This window comes from Cibotium barometz, chromosome 25 (assembly GCF_041138505.1).
Source record: "Cibotium barometz isolate CiBa-2024 chromosome 25, ASM4113850v1, whole genome shotgun sequence".
Taxonomy (NCBI): Eukaryota; Viridiplantae; Streptophyta; class Polypodiopsida; order Cyatheales; family Cibotiaceae; genus Cibotium; species Cibotium barometz.
Window position 1 is genome coordinate 13,477,799 of NC_141070.1, and position 20,222 is coordinate 13,498,020.

General features: G+C 44.8%; 1 protein-coding gene across 1 annotated transcript in view; it reads left to right on the top strand.

Moving 5' to 3' along the window:
- Positions 1–19,959, top strand: part of LOC147624259 (3-isopropylmalate dehydratase large subunit, chloroplastic-like) — a 38,594-nt gene extending 18,635 nt beyond the window's left edge. The window contains exons 14-15 of the mRNA XM_086819229.1: positions 19,257–19,415; positions 19,570–19,959. Coding sequence (XP_086675355.1) covers positions 19,257–19,415; positions 19,570–19,707 — 297 coding nt within the window. The 3' untranslated portion in view covers positions 19,708–19,959. The remainder of the gene's footprint in view (positions 1–19,256; positions 19,416–19,569) is intronic.
- The last annotated feature ends 263 nt before the right edge of the window (positions 19,960–20,222 follow it).

Sequence of the window (20,222 nt, forward strand, 5' to 3'; positions counted from 1 at the left end):
TCAGCACTCTGTTTTTCCTAAAGTGTCAACTCTCTTGAGGACTCCAACGCTAGCCGGGGGTATCTATCAAGTGGAAACTCCCATAGCCTGTGCCAGTATGTCACTGTATGGAATAGAGCCTTTGTCACTATCGGTGCAGCCCGCATCTCTACCCGCATAATCTCATGTGGCACTGATGGCTTACTCCTAATCATGCGTGAGATCATTGCCGCTAGGGGCCTCTCCATCGGCTTCCATCCATCATATACCTCCTTTGTATCTATCTCGGCCAGCTCTCTCCTCTGTCTCCTCCTGTGGTATAAGCTAGGACCCCAGATGGGGGCACCATACAGTAGTGTAGGTGTAACTAGAGTATCAAATAGCCAAAGCTTCGTCCTCGGCTCCTGAAACTGTATCTGTGAGCATTGCCTCTCTAGCGAGCCAAGGGCTGCATATCCCCTCATCAATCTAGCTTTGGCCGCCTTCCGCATGGAGAACTGAGGTGTAGCAAAAGTGATCCCAAGGTATACATATGAGGTAACATACTCCACAGGCTCTCCACTGTATGTAAACTGTACTGCAGATCTACTTATCCACTGTGAGGAGGTGTTAACGATCATGACCTTGGTCTTTCCAAGGTTCACAATAAGGTCCCAGTCTCGCTAAAAGCTCGTAATGCATCCAAATGCCTTCTCAGCCCCTCTGGTGAATCAAAAATAAGAACAATATCATCTGCATACAAGAGGATCGGTATCAGTACTCTTGCCAAATGTGCTCCTGGTCCTCCCTGTCTGTCTATGTAATCCGAGATCTCGTCAATGTATAGACCAAATAGAGCAGGAGACAAGGGGCAGCCCTGCTTAAGCCCGATAGTGCTGTGTATGATCTCCGAGTCACCTCTTGGAGCCCGTGGGTGTGAGAGAGAGAGAGAGCTTTTTATACATAAAGTTGGGAGGTTAAGCTTTAGGAGGTGTGTAAAGTCCCGAGGCTAGCAGACTGTGCAATTAAGCATTAACAAACATGAAAAACACACAAAAGCTCGCGGATAGTCAAACTTGTATTCATAGTTGCTTTTTGATGGGCGTCACGCCCGTTTTTGAGCATTTCGGCTAAAGTACTTGCAAAAAAATAAAATGCCCATAAAAAGCTACACTAAAATAGCAAAAAACTTGCTATATTGCACCAAACCCGTCAATACTGTGTCATCTTCTACATTCTCATTCTCTTCTCTCTCTCTCTATTCTGTGAATTGGATGCTAAAGATTCTCACCACATAAAGGTATACAGAAGGCCCTGTTGTGTGTTATCACGGTCAAGCTCAATGCATGCAACACCCTCAAATTGACTCATAAAGTTACTTGCATAGACCTCCTATAAACTAGGAGTCAAATATAGCACGTCTCATGATAGCTACTTATCCCCTTTTAAGATCCCTTGCCCATAGGCTATGGTCAACCTGACTTGAAGGTCTTAACCTTGGTTAGCCTTGGGATGTAACATACTTCCCCCCTTAAGAACCATTGATGTCCTCAGCAATAAATCTAGGAAAGCGACTCTTTAGACTACACACTGGCTCCCATGTAGCCTTGACCTCAAATCATCCTTTCCATTTGATCAAGTACTTTGAATGGTATGCCGAGACCGTGTAGTACGTTGATCCAGAACCAACTCGGGTTCCATTGGAATATACGTTGTCATGTCCGCGAGATTAGGGATCTCCTCTATTGGCACAATCTCATCACCGATTCTCACCTAGACATTCCTTTAAACAACTGATTTGAAAAGGGTGAATCTTGATTTTAGGAGGTAGTGCTAACTGGTAAGCTACATTGCTAATCCTCTTTGCAATCTGGTAAGGACCACAACATCGAGAAGATAACTTGTAATACTTGCCAATCCTCATCGTCTTAAGAGTCCTTTGGGACTTTGAGATATACCCACATGCCCTCATGTAGTCCGTCGTCGTTGGTTGGCGTAATACTGAGTGCGATCCTGAGCGCTCTTTGCGCTTTCCCTTGCAACTTTCAGCATTACTCGTTTATCATGCAAGAAATCCATTGCTGATTGCAACTTGATTCCCGTAGTCCTATGGCAACGAGTGACTTTGGTTGATAACCGTACACAAGCATAAATGGGCTAAAACAAGTAGCTGCATGCTTACTACTATTATAAGCAAACTCAATTTGTGGGAGATACCTTTCCTCTTAGACTGTCTCTTGGAGACATGCGTCCTTAGCATATCCTCCATAGTCTGGTTCGTCCTCTCCGTCTGACCATCCGACTTGTGATGATCTGAAAATGACATGGTCAAGCGTGTTTCCAATTTGGAAAACACTGATTGCCATAATTGTGCAGTGAAATTTGGGTTCCGAGTCGTTGACAATCTCCTCGAGCAATCCACAGACATTATACAATTGCTCCACGAAGAGCTGAGCCAACTCGTGACTCTTCACCTACGACTTGGTAAGGATAAATCTAGCCATCTTCATCAATCAGTCAACACCAACCCACATTGAATCATGGCTTCTACTCATTCGGGGTTATCCAACTACAAACACTTCGCCACTTGTTCTTAGGAATTTTCAAAGGATGCAATAACCCTGTAGCTCTAAGCCTTTTAGCCTCATTAGCTGGCATTGGCTACACTTCCACACATAATCCTCAATGAAGGGTTTTATGCGTGGCCAGTGGAAATGTTGGCCAACCAAGGCCAAGGTTCTATGTATACTCGGGTGTCCCACACTAGGTGCATCATGGCACTTGTAACTATTTGACCTCCTTGGCTCTATTTACACAATGGAACCCTTGCCCGAACATTGGACAGATAGAAGAAGACATGGGGACATAAACCATAAGATTTGCACATGGAAAAGCGCCAATTTTGGTCAAAAAGCAGAGAAAAGCACAAAAAGTCAAATTGAGTTGATTGCGAGCCAAGAGCACCACTGGCAAGAGGAGATTGAACTTGACCAAAAAGCAAAAATGAAAAAGCAGCTCTAGGGCCAAAAAGCAAGGCCCTAAAGCCAAAAAAGCAAAGCACAAGAACTTATGTAAAAGATTGGTTCTCTCTCTCTCTCTCTCTCTCTCTCTCCATCTTCTCTCTCTATATTTCTATACATGGTGGAATCTGTCATGGCACACCCCCTAGGCTTACAACACATGCAATATCAAAGTTTGGATGTCCAAATCATTCGGCACACAAACCTTGCCATCCTTGAATAGTAATCCACCTCTAATGGAATACTTTTCCAATATCTCTCTCTCAGTAGAACGCATTGGAGTGTCTGGAACACTCAGATCTCGTGGGCTGCAACCGCCGACCTGGACCAATTGCCAGATTCAACCAAAATGGGAATCATGTTGGTAGTGCCCTTTGAGAGCTAGATAGAAGTTAGTCGTCACCTCAGTAAAAGAGATAACATTGACCTTGGGGATCTTGCTAAGAGTATCAACAACCTAATTAGTTTCTCGCTTACGATAATGGATCTCAAAGCCGAACTCTTGCATGAGGTCAATCCATCTGGCTTTTTGACCCTTCAGGTCCGGTTGATCACAAATATACTTCAACGAGTGGTGATCTGCTCGGATAGTAAATCCAAACGCATATAAATAGTGTCTCCAGATTTTCATTGCATGGACATCAGCCATAAGTTTATTTTCTTGGGGAGTGGATAGGATATCTCATTTGTGCCTCTGAAAGCTTCTTGCTTTCAAAGTCTATGGGTCTCTTGTCTTGGAACAAGGCATCACCTATTGCATAATCACTGGTATCTGTTTCGACCACAAAAGGTTTATTAGGATCCATGATTTGCAACATAAGTGCTGAGGTGGCTAGCTCCTTTAGTGCTCTAAAACACCGATCTAGCTTGTGACTCCAAACCATCGGAGGACTTATTTTGCCCTGCCCTTATTCTTCTCACCCCCTTTAAAAGCTGAGTCAGCAAGGTAGCAGCAATTCTGACATAAGCCTTGATGAACTTCTTGAAAAAGCTAGTGAAACCAAGAAATGATTTCACTTGCCAAATCATCTGTGAATCATTCATCATTTGTTGAAAAGTAGCAGGAGCATTGGTCAACCCAACCGATAAGACCAAAAACTCAGTGGCCATAGTGGGTCTGAAACGTTTTCTTAGGTACGTCCTTGGGTTTAATCCTTATTTAATGATAGCTCGACCGCAGATCAATCTTGGTAAAATACTTAAGACTTAAGCACCCTGAGGATGATCTACTAGGTCATCCATCCTTGGCAAAGGATACCTGTTCTTGACAGTGAGTTTATTCAAGCCTTTGTAATCTACAAAGAAGCGTATGATACCATCTTTCTTCCGAGATAGAAGAACGGGAGCGTCCCATAGAGACTTACTAGACTGAACAAAACCTTTATCAAGATAATCTTGTAGTTGCTGACACCATTTGGTCCATCTCCATTTCTGGAGCCACTTCTATGGGATTGTCACTCCATAGAGCGACCCGATTTGTACCATGTTCACATGTGGCTAGGCTAGTGCCCCATGTGAAAGTGTCAGTCATTTTGTGTCACATGGACAGGATTCAGTTTTGTGCCACCCGTGTGTGACCAGTATTGTGCCATATGGACGGGAGCTTGTTTGTTGCCACCCGTGTATGACCAGGATTGTGTCTTATCCATGGGATTGTCACTCCATAGTAGGACTGATATTTGTGCCCAGCTTTGTCGATGGGATTGTCACTCCATAGGAAGGCCCGTGCTAGGATTTGTGTTTTGTCTTGGGACTGTCACTCCATATGAAGACCAGGACTTCACATTTTTACCGCGCCAATTTTTGCCCGACAAGAAATTCTTGTACAAGTTTCATGAAAGGGAGATTTCGTTTATTACATGTGTACATGCATTCATGTTTGCATGCATAAACTTGTTTTCACATGACTTGTTTTCGTGTGTTTGCCTGCTATGACGTGCCAGTACATTGGAAGGGGATGCCCCCAGTGTAACGTGGGTGTGCTGTTTGCTGACGAGTTGGTGTGGCGTGTGGACAGGTGGTAAGTATTACCTTTTTGGCCTTTTTCAAATGTAAAATCTATAAAGTAGTGTAAACCTTAATATTTATAAGGTTGGGCGTTCACACATATTTAAAATTATGACTGGACACCTTTCAATGTGGGTGCCCAAGAATTAACCATTGATTAAGGCCTAATAATATTTTAGACCAAGGATTGCATGGGGAAAAATCATCGCCTGTGGCTGCCTCTATACCCTCCCATCAGCACCCGCCTCCAGCCCTGTCGCTGGCTGTTGCTCGAGTGATCGCCTTCAGTCCTCTTGTCGGCTGCTGTTGCTACTCTTGCCTGACCATCGACTGTTGTTGCTGCTCTTGTAGTCGCTACCAGCCCTGCTGGCTGCCTGCTGCTGAACCCACCATCAACATTGGTTGTTGTGACTCCTGAACCCGCCATCAGCACCGGTTGTTACTGCTTCTATACTGGTTGCTGCTGCTCCTCTACACACCATCAGTACCGGCTGTTGTTGTCCCTGTACCCATCATCAGTACCCGCCGATTGCTAATGTTTGCACCAACTAGGACCATATTAAAGGGGGGATAGTCTCCTCACCTTAGATTCCAATTTGAATCTAAATCAGGCCATTGGGATGGTGATCTTTCCCTGTGAGTATCCTGACCGCGCTCTCACATTCAGAGGAGCCAGTGAAGGTCAATGGGGTTTGAGGGAAACTGGGAGCAAAGCTTATTTGGGAGCTCCATGTATCACTCCCTCCATTGTGTCTCATCTTGCCAGGTGTTAGTACGGGTGTGCTTGTTGGTGCACGGTCCCAGAAGACCAGTGAGGAGCGGGTGTTCACCCAATGAAGGTGTGAGACTACTTGTGATTTGGTCTACTTCGACAACCGATTCTTCATTGACAGAAATCTTATTGTTTTAGTTGTATTCACTCCCATGTTATGGAGAAATCTGGCCGTAGGGCCCTTGAACACTTGTACATATAATACTCCAAGAAATACAAACTGTATTGGGTGGGGGGGGGTAGGCAGCCCTTTCCAGCCCCACTGATGGTGTCAAGTGTTCTTTGCCATTTCCAGTTTTAATGGTGCAAGTATTGTTCCATTGTTTTGTATTGGTTAAGTGATCTAATAATGTGTATTTTATCTTTCGATTCGTAGGCCTCTCGTAGGGAGCGGTTATAGTTGCCGAGCAATCTCATCCTTCTCCTGGCTAAACCAATAAGGTTGCCGGGAGACATAAATAACTACCAGGCAATAGCTCAATCACATGATCAAATCTCCTCTCGAGTGGCAGATGATTTGGTAACTCCCTCGGAAATACATCACGAAACTCTCTTAGAAATTTCTTTGCTTGAGATAGAATTACATTCACAAGTAGATGATCTTAATAAAATTTCAGAATTGAAAAGATCATGAAAACAGCAATGTGGTTCACAATTTGGATCAAAAAGAGTTTTATATATATCCTCAACTAAAGCTTGAGTCGAGCTTACATCACAAAATCCATGGGGGACATCACCCCAGATTATATACCGTTCACTGTCATGAACAAACGAGAGTCTATAGACGGATAATCCAACATCATCGTCTCACTCTTGTTGAAAAACTAGGGCATTCCCAAGATCATGTTGACCCTATCACGGTTCATGATGTGGAAGTCCAAATCCTTCTGATTGTCCTTCATCTGGACTTCCAGCCTAGGCACCGTTCGATCCCACACTCGCACGTCTCTACTCCGAGCAAGGTTGACCACATAATAGTGGTCACTTGCCTCTGTGGGTAGCCGGAGTGCTTGCACCAAACGTGAAGAAATTAAATTGTGAGTAGAGCCGTTGTCAAATAGAATCCGCACCCGTAGGCCGCCTATAGATCCCTGAGCTGAGAGGAGATCATGTGGACCAAAGGCACACTCACTAATCTGACATCCTGGGCAACTACTACTATCAAGATGATGAATTTCAACAAAAGAGATCGAAGAGCTACCTTGCAGTTCCATAGTTCCGTAATGTGTATGTTGTTAAAGAGTGTTGATAAAGAACCATATGAATCACTTCTTGTTACACTTAAAAATGTGCCCAACACTAAAATTCAAGAATAGAATCATCTTTTCTTAAACATGAATCAAAATTCAAGGATAAAGAACGATTCAAATCACATTCAAGTTAGCAAGCACTCTATGCAAAGGGTGGGAGATTTTAAAGGACAAATCAATTAATGTCTCAACTTCAAGATGCTATCATTGTGGAAAACTTGGTAACATAAAGAATGAATGTCACAATAAAGATAAACTTAAGCTTGTTTGTGACTACTGTGGGGAAAATACCCCTTGAAGACTTCTTTTTCAGACAATCCTTGTAGTGATGGCTGGGTTGGTTGCACTCGAAGCATAGGTTGTCCTTCCGCGCCTTTGCCACTAGTTCCTCGGTATTCGATGCAGACTTTCTCTTGCCTCTAGAGCGCTTCTTGGGATTGCATTGCGATGATTGACCCTCTTGTGACGTTGGAACATGCCCTCGCTTTTTGTCTTCAAAGGATTTTTGGCTCTTGCGTGAGGTATCACCTACAGGCTCACCACCTCTTTAAACAACAAGGGTATCATCAAAATTTTTGGCATAGCAATAGATGTCATTGAGAAAATGAATGTGTTCCGAAGGACCTCATTCTGATAATTTGGTGGAAGGCCGAATAATACAGCATGTTGTGTGGCTCCTCAAGTGCCTTACAACGGTTCACTAAGTCTTTAAATTCCCAGGAATAGTTATCGAGGCTCTTCTTTCCATCTCCAATTCAAACAACCTATGAAAGTTGTCTCTTGTTTATATAGAGGAATTGTGTCTTACATGCATTCTGAAAATCAACCCATATTGTTGGCTTCACACAGAGGTCCCCTTCCACTAGGCGAACGCTTTATGCTAAAGCATAATTTGAATCTGAGTAATATGCTAAGCATTAGTGCATTTGTACAGATCAAAAAAGCGGTCCACTTCCGAAGCCAGCTATCCAAATAAGTTTCTCACACTCCTCACCACTGAGAAAAGGTTTTGGGTGGAAGGAAACGTGCAAAGGAGGAGGATTACTAGCTGCAACTTGGGGAGCCTGGGAGCATAGCTCAGCCACTCTCTGTAAATCAAGTAGAGTGGAGTACAAAGAATCCACAAAAGGAGATGCAGGAGGTTGAGGAGCGGGTGATGTCTGTCCATTAGGTAGAGAAGGTTGCACATAGCTCGTATGTTGAGGATACGGAGCATCAAACTGAGAAAAATCTTGAAGAAAATTGGGATCCACACCTTTTTGTATTGTTGCTAGTAAAGGCTGTGCCACGTACTAAGGGAATACCTGTGGTATATTGGGTTGAACCATGTCACCACCTAGTACAAGAGAAGTAAGTATGGTAGCTACTCTAGGTTGACTCTTTGCGGGAGAGGTCGGTGTCATGTGCAGAGAGTGTATCTACCGTCTGCAGCACGCACACATGACTAGCTTCAAGGCTTGCGGTAGCTTGGAGCTAGGCAGGTAGATTCGCGAGGTGGATTGGGGATCGACTGACGGGCGGCACCCATGTTTGGACGCCTAGTGACCGGCCAAGAGCCTTTAAAAGGGTGGCCAAGGTCAGTCATTCAGTCAGAGTCTCGTGAGGCTATGCGAGAGCTCTGCGGTCAAGATCCTCGATTTAGTGCAGACGTGCACTTGCTTCATGCAGCCGAGGCCGGCAGCAAACTCGAGGCCCACGAGGGTAGCCTCATGGCGGCATGGGACGTCATGGGGTAGAGGCTGGTCGGTACATCTAGCTAGTTAGCTCAGCTCGTGGCTCGGTGGGGAAGCCAAGACTTGTAGGCTTTTGGAGTCTTGTTGTAGGTATGCCCTACGAGGAGACCCTAGAGGTTTGACAGTGGTATTAGAGCGTGCCTCGAGGGCATGCAAATCGGTAGGTAGAGAAGAGAAGATCAAAGGAAAGCCCCATTCTTTAAAAAAGCAACTCGCGTGGCAGTTATAAAAAAAAAAGCAACCAGCATGGTAGTTTTTCTAAACTAGCGTGGGCTTGAAAAAAAAAAAAACTCAGCGTGGAAGTGTGGGCTTACAAAAAAAAGAACCAGCATGGGTTTCCGCACGGGAGTTCTCGTGCAGGTTTCTTGCTCCACCTCAGGCTTGCAGCCACTTCTGTTTTCTCTTTTCCTTTGGGAGCTAGATCTCCTTCAAGCCACTGGAACCCTTTGTGCTTGGGAATCCTCTCGGGAACTTCTTCTTTCCCGGAGACGACTTCTCTCACTTTCCACCTTTCCCACTTCGTGATGTCGACCCAAGAATCAGAGATGGAACCTGCTGAGGCCGCCAACAGCGATCTTTTCGAAGATTTCGTGACTAAATGTGATTTTTGGGAGTTTAAAGTCACTCTAGAGGCTTCTTTTACGGAGCATCAAGTGTAGGTAGCCGTGCATATGCAAACTTTATAGACTTCCATCTCGCTTTTGACCACTACCCTGTCTACTCTTTCGGGCATGGATACTTTGGCGTCTGCTTTAGGTCCCAACATCACTCCCGAGCAATTTGGGGGCGAGCGAAAGCAACGTACCAAGGAGATTGTGGACACGTGGCTACATACGTGGCAGGTCTACTTCCAGTTTCATCCATATGGCGATGACAAAAAGATTTAGTTAGCAGTAGGTTTCCTCAAGGAGGAGGAGGACAACGACAATTGCTCAGTTTGCCAGTTTGACCATGTCCTCGCAAAACCGCACTTATGAGATCTACCTCTAGAAATTTAGAGACTTGCAGATGAAAGCTACAAAGATGGATTTTACTACTCTTTTGTGTTTCTTCGTAGCAGGATTACCAGACTCGTACCGTTTACAGGTCAAGGATAACAAGTGCAAAACTTTGGACAAGGCCATTCACTCTGTGTGTATTTATGATGATATGATGGTCTCTTCTAAAACCAAGACCCTAACCGAGTAGGGGAACAAGTACAAAAAGAACTTCTTCGTGCCGATAGCTAGCACATAGAAGGAATGTCTACGGACCAACCTTCAAAGAATTTAAATTCGACTCCAACGAAAAAAAGCCGTCTTCTCAAGGCTTTGAAGCTCAAGGAGGAGGGACGTTGCTTCATGTGCGAAGAAAAAGGACACATGCGTAATGAGTGCCCGAAGAAGAAGGGTGCTAAGACCAACACAGGACCCAAGATGAAGGTAGCAAACTAGTTGTCTTTGACAGGTACTTCAGTCAATGTTATTTCTCGCCCTAATTAATGTTCTGATTGTCTGTTCAACTCTAAGGTTTTCGGCTTGCACGATCTTCTCCGAGTTTATGGAGAAGTGAACGGCCATAGAATATACATTCTTCTGGATCTCGGAAGCTCACACAACTTTGTAAATTACAAACTTGTGTAAAAGTTGGGTCTAGACACGACACCTAGCGATCATACCTATGAGGTACACCTACCGGCGGGTCGGCAAGTGTGGCATCGAAAGGTGGAGAAGCTACCAATCCGGATTCAGGGCTACAGTGATGTTCTGGAGTGCTATGTTATGCATCTGGAGCATGTAGACTTGCTAGTAGAGGTTGAGTGGTTTAAGACCCTTAAGGTCCAGATAGATTGGTGTAGTCATTCTCTTTCTTTTGAACATAGGAACACCCAGTTTTGCATTCAAGGTGATTGTATACATACTTCTCAGGGACCTCTTGTAAATACAGTTGATTTTGGAAATATAATGGATTCTTCTTTGTACACTACTTTCCTTATTGCATTTTCTTCATTTCTCGTACCTGCGATGGAAGTCAATGAATTAAGTGTGTTTGAAAGCAAAGAGTTTAAGAAGTTACTTGACTCGTTTCAAGATGTATTTCCTAATGAGCTGCCATCGGGTTTACCACCTTAAAGGGCAGTTGATCATCGTATTGATCTAGTCCCTGGTGCTCAACTTGTTAGCGTTCCGCCATACAAGATGAGCCATGCTGAGGAAGATGAGTTGGCTAAACATCTCGCATACTATTTGAGGATGGGCTAGATTCGTCCAAGTAAATCACCTTGGGGTGCGCTTGTGTTACTTAGGAGAAAGAAGGATCAAAACTGGCGAATGTGTGTAGATTACAAGAGACTGAACAAAGTGACAATCAAGAACCGCTATCCTCTCTCTAGATCATTGACCGTTCCTCTACCTGCACTAAACTAATTCAGATTCGAAGTGGAAGAGAAAACAAGAGAATTCCCGTTTGCGTGTACCTTCACATAACCCAGCCTCTTCTCTTGTTAGTATCTTCCGACTGATACCCGAATGTCCTCTTCTTTCCTCAATGAGATTCAAAGCGATGCTTTTGGTAGTTTCACAATCCCTTTCGCGTACAACAATATGTTGAACTACTTCAACGAGCCTACGTGTCAGATATCCAGCATCTGATGTGATCAAGGAAGCGGTACCCAATATGTCTCTGAAAAGATCAGAAGTGGTTAGAGTAGTGGCAGCGTGCACCCATAAAGAGATGTTGCCCGATAGTATCCTGCGAGTCCGCTAACGTCAAGCGAGTCGAGCCTCAATTGGCGAATTGGAGTCGTTTTCGGAACAATACTTCCTACAGCTAACACGTGTCCAGCACGCGTGGGAAGACGCGCGAATGTTTTTCCTTGCGGGTACTTGTTACGATAGAACCCGGCTTCTCGCATACTTATCTAGCGTTGCAGGTGGTGGCTTAACCATCTTGTAAGGTGTAGATCATTTAGGGCGTTGTAGTGCATTGCAGAACATTGTCGCAACTTGTATCATCGCAATGATTCCGTATCAGTTGTTCTGATATGTTAAACGTGTAGCCAGACCCGTGTGCTCCTTTGGTTACCCCTTTCCCGAATGGAATGAGGTGAAGGAGTGCTTGCCGTGCCCCACTTTCCCGCCCGGAATATCTGTGGATATTGCAGATGTACATGCATAAACTAAGTTTCTTTGTAAAGTTAAATCTTCACCGATTCGGGTTAGGGGGATATTCTAGAGATTGTTTTTGCATTTCGGATACGAAGTCTCATTCAAAGCCTTAGACAAGGGTGCTATTGAGATCTCAGGTCCTTACGAGATTTCGTACATTATCAATATTATCCAATTTGAATGGTTTAAAGGTGACAAAAACACAATGATTTGTATTAAAAGACGATCTATTGTCCCAAATCAAAATGATTGATGATTCCCGATATGTAGTTACTATTACCCAACCAATATCTGTGAATATCGAATCAAGGATTGAAAGGGATTACGGATATCGTATAGAAGACTTAAATGGATACAGAGATGGAGAATTTCCCGTTGATGCTGTACCTATGCTTGTCTGAAACGGATATCTAAATGGAACACCTATTGCGCTTGGTGTTATGGACTTTCACTTCATGGGCGGAAGTACGGGAAGCTATGAAAGCACTTCGTGGCACCTTAAAATTGGAGCCGGCATAACATCGTGAAGTTGTCGCTTCTGCGTAGGCCGCTGTCTCGAATCCTACAATGTTCTCCAACCCTTGCTGAGTGGCATGCTCCTCGCTAGGAATAATACGATAAACCCTTATCATCTCATTCATCAAAGCACCTGCTCGATTGTTCAAGTCAGTTCCTATGTTGGAATTACTTGTGGCTGGTTGTCCGGTAACCTTGACCGCTTCACGTGGAAGTCAAAGCCTAGTAGAAGCGAAGTATTTCACGAAGATAGATTTACGTATTGGCTACCGCCAGGTACGTATTCATGAAAGAAACGTTGAAAGAACCGCTTTTCGGACTAGGTATGGCCATTACAAGTTTCTTGTATTACCTTTTGGGTTTACCAATGCTCCAGTCACTTTCCAACAAATAATGAAGGATCTTTTTCGTGAACATTTGGGGAAGTTTGTGGTGTTGTGCTTGGACGATATGTAAGTATATAGTCGTACTCTCGAGGATCATATTACACCTCACGATTGTCTTGATTATTTTAAGACAGAATCGACTGTATGCTAAATTTAGTAAATGTGAGTTTTTTATGACAAAAATCGTTTACTTGGGACACAAGATCACAAGGGATGGGTTGAGCATTGACTATGATCAAGTGCAGAAGGTTTTGCTTGGCCGATACCGTAGATGGTGAGACAACTTCGTTCTTTTCTCGGTTTTGTTGTTTTTCTTTGAAAATCTGTACGGGAGTACTCTCAGCTCACACTACCGATGACCAACTTGTTGAAAGATCATGGACGTAAGTCAAATTGGTCTATCACTTGGAATAACGATTGGATACGGCCTTCAAACTTTTGAAAGATAAAGTCAAGGAAGCACCTACCTTAGCACTATCCGATCCTAGTCGGCCTTATGTTCTTGAGACCGATGCGAGTGACTATGTGATCGGGGTTGCTCTATTCCAAGATGGTAGGCTTGTTGCTTTCGAGAGTCGAAAGCTGGATGACACTCGATCTCATTGGCCAATCCTTGAGAAGGAGCTTTACGCTGTCATTTACGCTCTCAAGGTTTGGGGGCATTATTTATATGGCTCCAAGTTTGTGGTATTGATTGACTGATCATCAGTCAATCATGATCAGTCAATCAAGTATGTGTGTGATGCGGATGATTTGAGAGGACGAAAGATTAGAGGGGCAGAGTTAATACAAGATTTTGATTTTGAGATACGCTATCGCAAGGGGTCCATGAATAATGTAGCAGATGCGCTTAGTCGGATCAGAGAGGTGAATACTTTGTCGTTTACCGATATTTCCACTGACTTATATCAGTCATTGAGAGGGCTTTGTAGGACTGATAGCTATTTTGGTCCATCTTGGCAGAGGATCCAGGATAAGAGCTCATTGATTGTCCAAGGCTCGGTGAATAAGCAGCCTACGATTCAGGTTGCAGGAGACCAATGGATGATTCGGAATGGTTTACTGTTCCGTAATGACAAAATTTGTATACCGCAGGTCTCGGACATTAGGTCCAAGATTCATAAGTAGTGTCACGACGTCCCTTTTGCTGGACACTCCGGGATACGCATGACATTAGTTTTAGTGAGACACTTTCTATTGGGTAAAGATGAAAGGGTATGTAGAAGATTATGTCCTCAAGTGTCAAATTTGTCAAGCAAATAAAGCTGAATGCTTTAGGCAGGCGGAGTTATTGCATCCTTTGCAAATCCCAGGTTTTCCATGGTTTTTATTACAGGAATGCCAAGAACACGTCAAGGTCATGATTCTATTTGGGTTGTGGTAGACCGCTTGACAAAGACGGCTAGTTTTTTACCTACATGGAAGACTGTTACAGCTACAAAATTAGCAAGGGAGTATATTGAGCAATTGTTTAGACTGTACGGTTTACCGCATGACATAGTCAGTGATAGGGAAGGACTCTAAGTTTACAAGTGACTTTTGGATTCTTGTTTTTGAGAAGTTGGAAAAAACTTTAAATTTGAGTTTCTCATATCATCCTCAATCTGAGGGCTAGACTGAAAGGGTGAATTAGACTTTGGAGGACATGCTTCATGCATATGTCTCCTATGTTGCAACAGTACTAAGCATACGAGTACAAGTTTTAGTCCTTTTATACTTATGTATAAATTTCAACCTAGATTACCTATCACCGTGGGATTTTCAAGACTTCAGCAGCATGATGCAGCGCGTATCTTTTTGCAAGACATGCAAGAAATGTTACAAGTTACGAAGGAATCTATTAGAAGCGCTCAAGACAGAGACAGATTTTATTCGAATAGACATCGTTCACCGAGAGAGTTCTATGAAGGAACGATGGTGTATTCTCGAGTTTCGAAAGATTTTGAGACTTTACGGACAGGCCGATCTCCGAAATTATCCCCTAGATATTGCGGACCATTTCGGGTTAAATGCCAGATTGGTTTAGTTGCATATGAACTGGACTTGCCTTCTCATGTGAAAGTTCATCCCTTATTTGATGTCAGTAGACTTAAGGAAGTACTAGGTGGAGTAGACCAATTAGTTACTCCTCAAGAATCATAGATATTGAGGATATGACATTTGTGCCACACAAACCGGAAAAGATTCCTTGATTTCATGAAAGACGATTGTGGCATATGCTACTCATGGAATACAAGATCAAGTGGAAGGATCGTGTTGAGGAGGACACTACATGGGAGACATTGACTACCCTTTAGAGCGATTACCCTGAAATTTTATTGAGCTCAAGAGTGAGCTCTTAGAGGAAGGGGAGTATGTCATGTGCACAGGGTGTATCTAGCGTGTGCAGCACGCACACAAGACTAACTTCAAGGCTTGGGGTAGCTTGGAGCTAGGGAGGCAGATTGGCAAGCTGGGTTGGGGATGGACTGACGGGCGGGCACCCGTGTGTGGATGCCCGGTGACAGGCCAAGAGCCTATAAAAGGGTGGCCAGGGTCAATAAGTCAATGAGAGTCTCGCGAGGCTATGCAAGAGCTCTGCGATCAAGGGCTTGGATCTAGTGCAGACGTGCATCTACTTCATGCAGCCGAGGCCGGCAATAGTCTCGAGGCCCACGAGGGTAGCCTCATGGCAGAATGGGATGTCATGGGGTAGAGGCTGGTCGGTACGTCTAGCTAGTTAGCCCAGCTCGTGCCTCAGTGGGGACAACCAAGACTTGTGGGCTTTGCCCATGGCTGTCGTGGTTGGGTGGTGAGTGAGGCCTATACCCCCTTCATGGTTTTGTGGCTTTGTTTTGCAGGTTTGGAGTCTTGTTGCAGGTATGCCCTACGAGGAGACCCTAGAGGTTTGACAGTCGGCGAGGTTCTATGTACCTCTACAGAAGAGATTGAGGTGTCCATATACTCAAGCCATAAATCAGTTCAGAAAAGGAAGCACTTGTAGAGAGTGTATGAGCAATAGATGGTGGGATGAGTACTTATGATAGGTGAGAGTCGATGAAGGAGGGGATGCACAAGTAGGAACCACCAAAGTATGCAGTTCGATGCGTCAAAAAGCATTATCCTTGGTCAACTTCAGAGAATTCAATGCATAGAGTGGCTACACAGTGCACTCTCCCCAAAAAAGCATACTTGGCTCCAAAAAGGCATCTCTAAAAACACTCCTCAAAAAGCTCCACATCATCACGTTTCAAGTTTAAAAGTATCATGTGTCCATTTCAAGGCAGCGCCAACACTTTCCATGCTATTTAAGCAACAAACTAGTATCTTCTGATGTGCGCCTGTATCCAGCCCATGCAGCCACATCTGCTTCACCGCCAACACTCCATGCTTTTCAGGCAGAAATCCGGCACCTTCTGCTGTGCGCCCAAGTTCAGACCTTCAGCCATGAAGAGAGGCGTTCCCTTCACACTCGGGTATACCCAGCTTTTGGGGATCAAAGCCCCACACTTGGGCAATCTCCTGGGCAGCCTGAACTGACCACAACAGTGTGTCTTCCTCCTCTCTGTGCTCTGAACAGTACCTGCACAGTCCTTGTCATGTGAAACCGGCCTTCAGAAATCTGACGGGCGGTGAAACAAACACTCACACACAAAACACTTCATCACCCATGGGAACTTGGAAAAGAAAACAAACAGGGGGAGCTAGAGTGCTCCTGCAAATAGTACAAGGACACCGATTGGCCCCAAAACGCAATGGCGCCCCTTGCAGTATTTCTTTACTTCATCAAAATTTGAGTACAAAGTACAACTTGTCGAATGCTTTACCAATAGGATTCCTCGAAACTTTCACCCAAGACTTCCAAAAGATCTCTCTCGTTATCACAGCAAAGCATTCCATAGAGAGGGCACACCTGTACAACACCTCCCTGCTTGAAAAGGTCTTCTCCATCTCAACCATGGAACCCTCAAACCCTTTCCAAACAGCAGTAGGGCTGTACCAAACCATATGTCCTTTCCTACAGTCACAGCTTGCATGTAACCTCGAGAAAACTACAACCTGTTCACATGAATCCAGAAACATGCTTTCCACATGAAACCAAAGACCTGTATCCGATAAACCAAAGACCTGTATCCCATAAACCATAGGCCTGTTTCCTCGATGCCAAAGTCCTGTTTCTTCTCGAAATACCAATGTCCTATTTCCATGATAGATATACCATCAAATCACGGTTGCCAAAACCTTGAGAGAGAAAGATAGAGGACGCGTCAAGCAATCCCTAAATACAAATAAGTCCAAGATGAAGAGCAACACACATCTCTTCCAAGAACATCATCTTGTGCATCTTAACTTGATCCTCTGTATCCCAATCTCGTAAACAAGGCCTGTAATCCACGATGAGAGAGAGAGAGAGAGAGAGAGAGAGAGAGAGAGAGAGAGAGAGAGAAAGGTCTCTCAGTTGTGTATTTCGTGCAACCCCACCTGCTCGCAAAGAGAGAGAGAGAAAACCCCTTGGCTGTTAGCCCCTCGGTGCTTCCTTTAGCTCGCCTTCTTCCAAGAGAGAGAGAGAGTTGTGCTGCAGCCCAACAGTCGCCTGGATATGTCTCTGTTGGCTGCTTCCACACATGCATCCGCCTGGCTCCCATTGCTGCCTGCAGCCCATATGTGCAGCCACCTGGTCTTCCACACATGCAGCCTCCACCTGAAGCCTGCCTGGCTGCCCGACTAGCAGCAGCCCCTATGCACAGCCACCTGGTCCCCTTTTGGTGGCAGTAGCCGATGCGCAGCCACCTGGCTGCCCGACTGGCTGCAGTCCTTATGCGCAGCCACACCCGGTTGTAGCCCATGCGCAGCAATGCCTGCCTGTAGTCCATGCGTAGCTGCACCCGCCTGGAGCCCATGCGCAGCAGCTGCACCACCCGTCGCCTGTAGCCCATGAGCAGCAGCGCCCTGCTGTAGCCCTTGCGCAGCAGCCTGGTAGCCGCCTGGTCACCCGCCTAGTAGCCGTATATACCACGCGTAGCAGTGCTGACTCCACACGGCGACCACCTCAAGGGGATGCACGCTGCTCCATGCACCACCCTTTGCCTTTTTAAAAGAGGTGATTCGCTTTTTCTCAAAAACGCCAAAAGCAAAGATTAAAAACGCATGCTTTCAAAAATAATAATATTTTTATCATCAAAGGTTATTAAACAAAGGTTATTAAACCTTATAAACAATAAAATCCCTTTTGTCCCCTTTCACACATGGGCTGGCCACCATATACGGGTTTCCTTTTCATATCCAACTTGATGCCGTTCACAGTGTCCATCCCATGCCCGTGCCGGCCTGCTTGTTGTCCAAAGGGAAAAACACAGGGGTCGTAACATCATGCTTACATGCTTGCTTCATATACTCTCCTTCATTCCCTCTTCTTGGTGACCAAAAGGGTTCCCCGCAAAGAGCTAAGGTCAGCTCCACATCCATGTATATCAACACATAGGAATATGGTGACTAGCTCCTGCATAGCCCTAACAGTCCAACCAGGAGAAAATCAGAGCGTAAGTAAAAGCCAAAAAGCACATAAAGTAAGGCACTGATTTAAGGGGCTAGGGTAAACAAATTCCCTGCACATGAACTCAAAAAAGCAACAGGAAGCATGATGCTTTTCCCTCTGCTTTTTTCTCATGGATATGGAGTTTTTTGCAGAACTCCCACACATCCAGGGGTACCATTGCTTGGACCATGGAGGCAAGCCTAGCATTCCTCCTCCAGGAGGATGGCGAGGTCCTAGCATTTCAGCTCACCCACTTCTGTATCTCGGTCATCCCTGTTGCTTCGGCTGGGCGCTTATCACCAGCATTGATGCATGGCACATTATAGCAGGGGCAGTGCAGCGAGTTTATTGAGGATTCCATTGCCGTGCTGGGGGACACCACATGCTTAATCTCGATGGACTTTATTCAATCTTCAAGGTTGCTTGGAGTGCTTGCCAGGCTATGAGGACTGCTTTCCTCCGCAATTGGAGCTTGGGCCTCTTTCTCAGCAGAGGGGACTTCAGACAAATTTGGCAGTACAGGCCTCAGTGTGGCTCTCCGCCCCCCCCTTCCGCCCTCCCCCCCTAAAACCCTCAGTCTCCTCCAGCCTCCCTTCAAGAGAGGCCAGTCATGGAGGGAGTGCCCCTCCCCTCCTCCCTGCATGACGGCACAGCTTCCTTCCTCCTCTTTTTTACTACTTTGTTTCATTACCTCGAGTGATTTTAGTCTGCTTTTTAGCATACACATTTTTCTACTAATAAGAGCTTTCTTTCGAAAAGAAACTGATGTCGCCTTGTACTGGTCCCATAGGCTGTATTCATCATCCCGAGGACTATCTATTTCCCATGTAACAGATCCTTTGAATTTACGGAATCCTCTGAAATGGTGCAGCATCAATGTGAATTATGTGAGCCGCATCAACTTTGAGAGAGAGAGAGAGAACTAACAGCGGTACATTTTTTGTGTCTATAAGGTTTGGGTGGATGTGTATACGTTGCCAGTACCTGGAGCTGATGGTAAGACATGTGCACAAATTTTTGAGGCAGCTGGCTGTGAGACTCCTGCGAGTCCATCATGTGCAGCTTGTCTGGGTGGCCCTCGAGATACCTATGCTCGCATGAATGAGCCACAGGTTTGTTATTCCCAATGTTTACATTTTGGACATCGTGGTGGTGTGTTTGGAATGGAAGTAGTATCATGCCTCTTTCTGTGGGTGAGTGGCTTTATTTTTAATGCTAATGCTAAGACGCCTTAATTTTCATGGTTTTACTGGCCTTGTATTACAGGTTTGTGTGTCTACTACAAACAGGAATTTTCCAGGAAGAATGGGTCATAAGGAGTCCCAAGTTTACTTAGCATCCCCTTACACGGCTGCCGCCTCAGCTTTGACAGGTTTTGTGACAGATCCTCGGAAGTTTATATAGATACCATGCAAGCACTGAGCCTGATAAGGATAGTCTGTGTAGAGTCGAGTGAAATGGTGAATTGGGCATGTACTTCTGTCCATGTGGCGGAATAGTGAAGCATGATACCCAAGTCCTCACTAGTCTTATTGAGAATTTTTTAGATTACTGTTAAAGTAATTTCATGCAATTGCTGTCTTATACTATCTTTTGCAAGCTACCTAATTCTTCAAGGTTTTGTAATACATTGGCTGGGATGAGGTGTTGCTTTTCTGACTGATTTAGTCCTCAGGGGCATTACGTAGTTGATAGTTTAAGGGATCTGATCACTTAAAAAAGTGAAACGCGACTACTTTAAGTGTGGCCAATAGAACAACAGCTTCAATCCAGCTTTTCCTGGTCTCATGAACTAAGAGTCCCGAACGTATTCCTGCTGAAACTGTGCAGGGCGAGGTAATAACCCTGTCCTTACACATGTAAGTGTACTTGCGTATGCTGGTGGAGCAATCTCTAATAATGGTGGTTCCATCAATTCA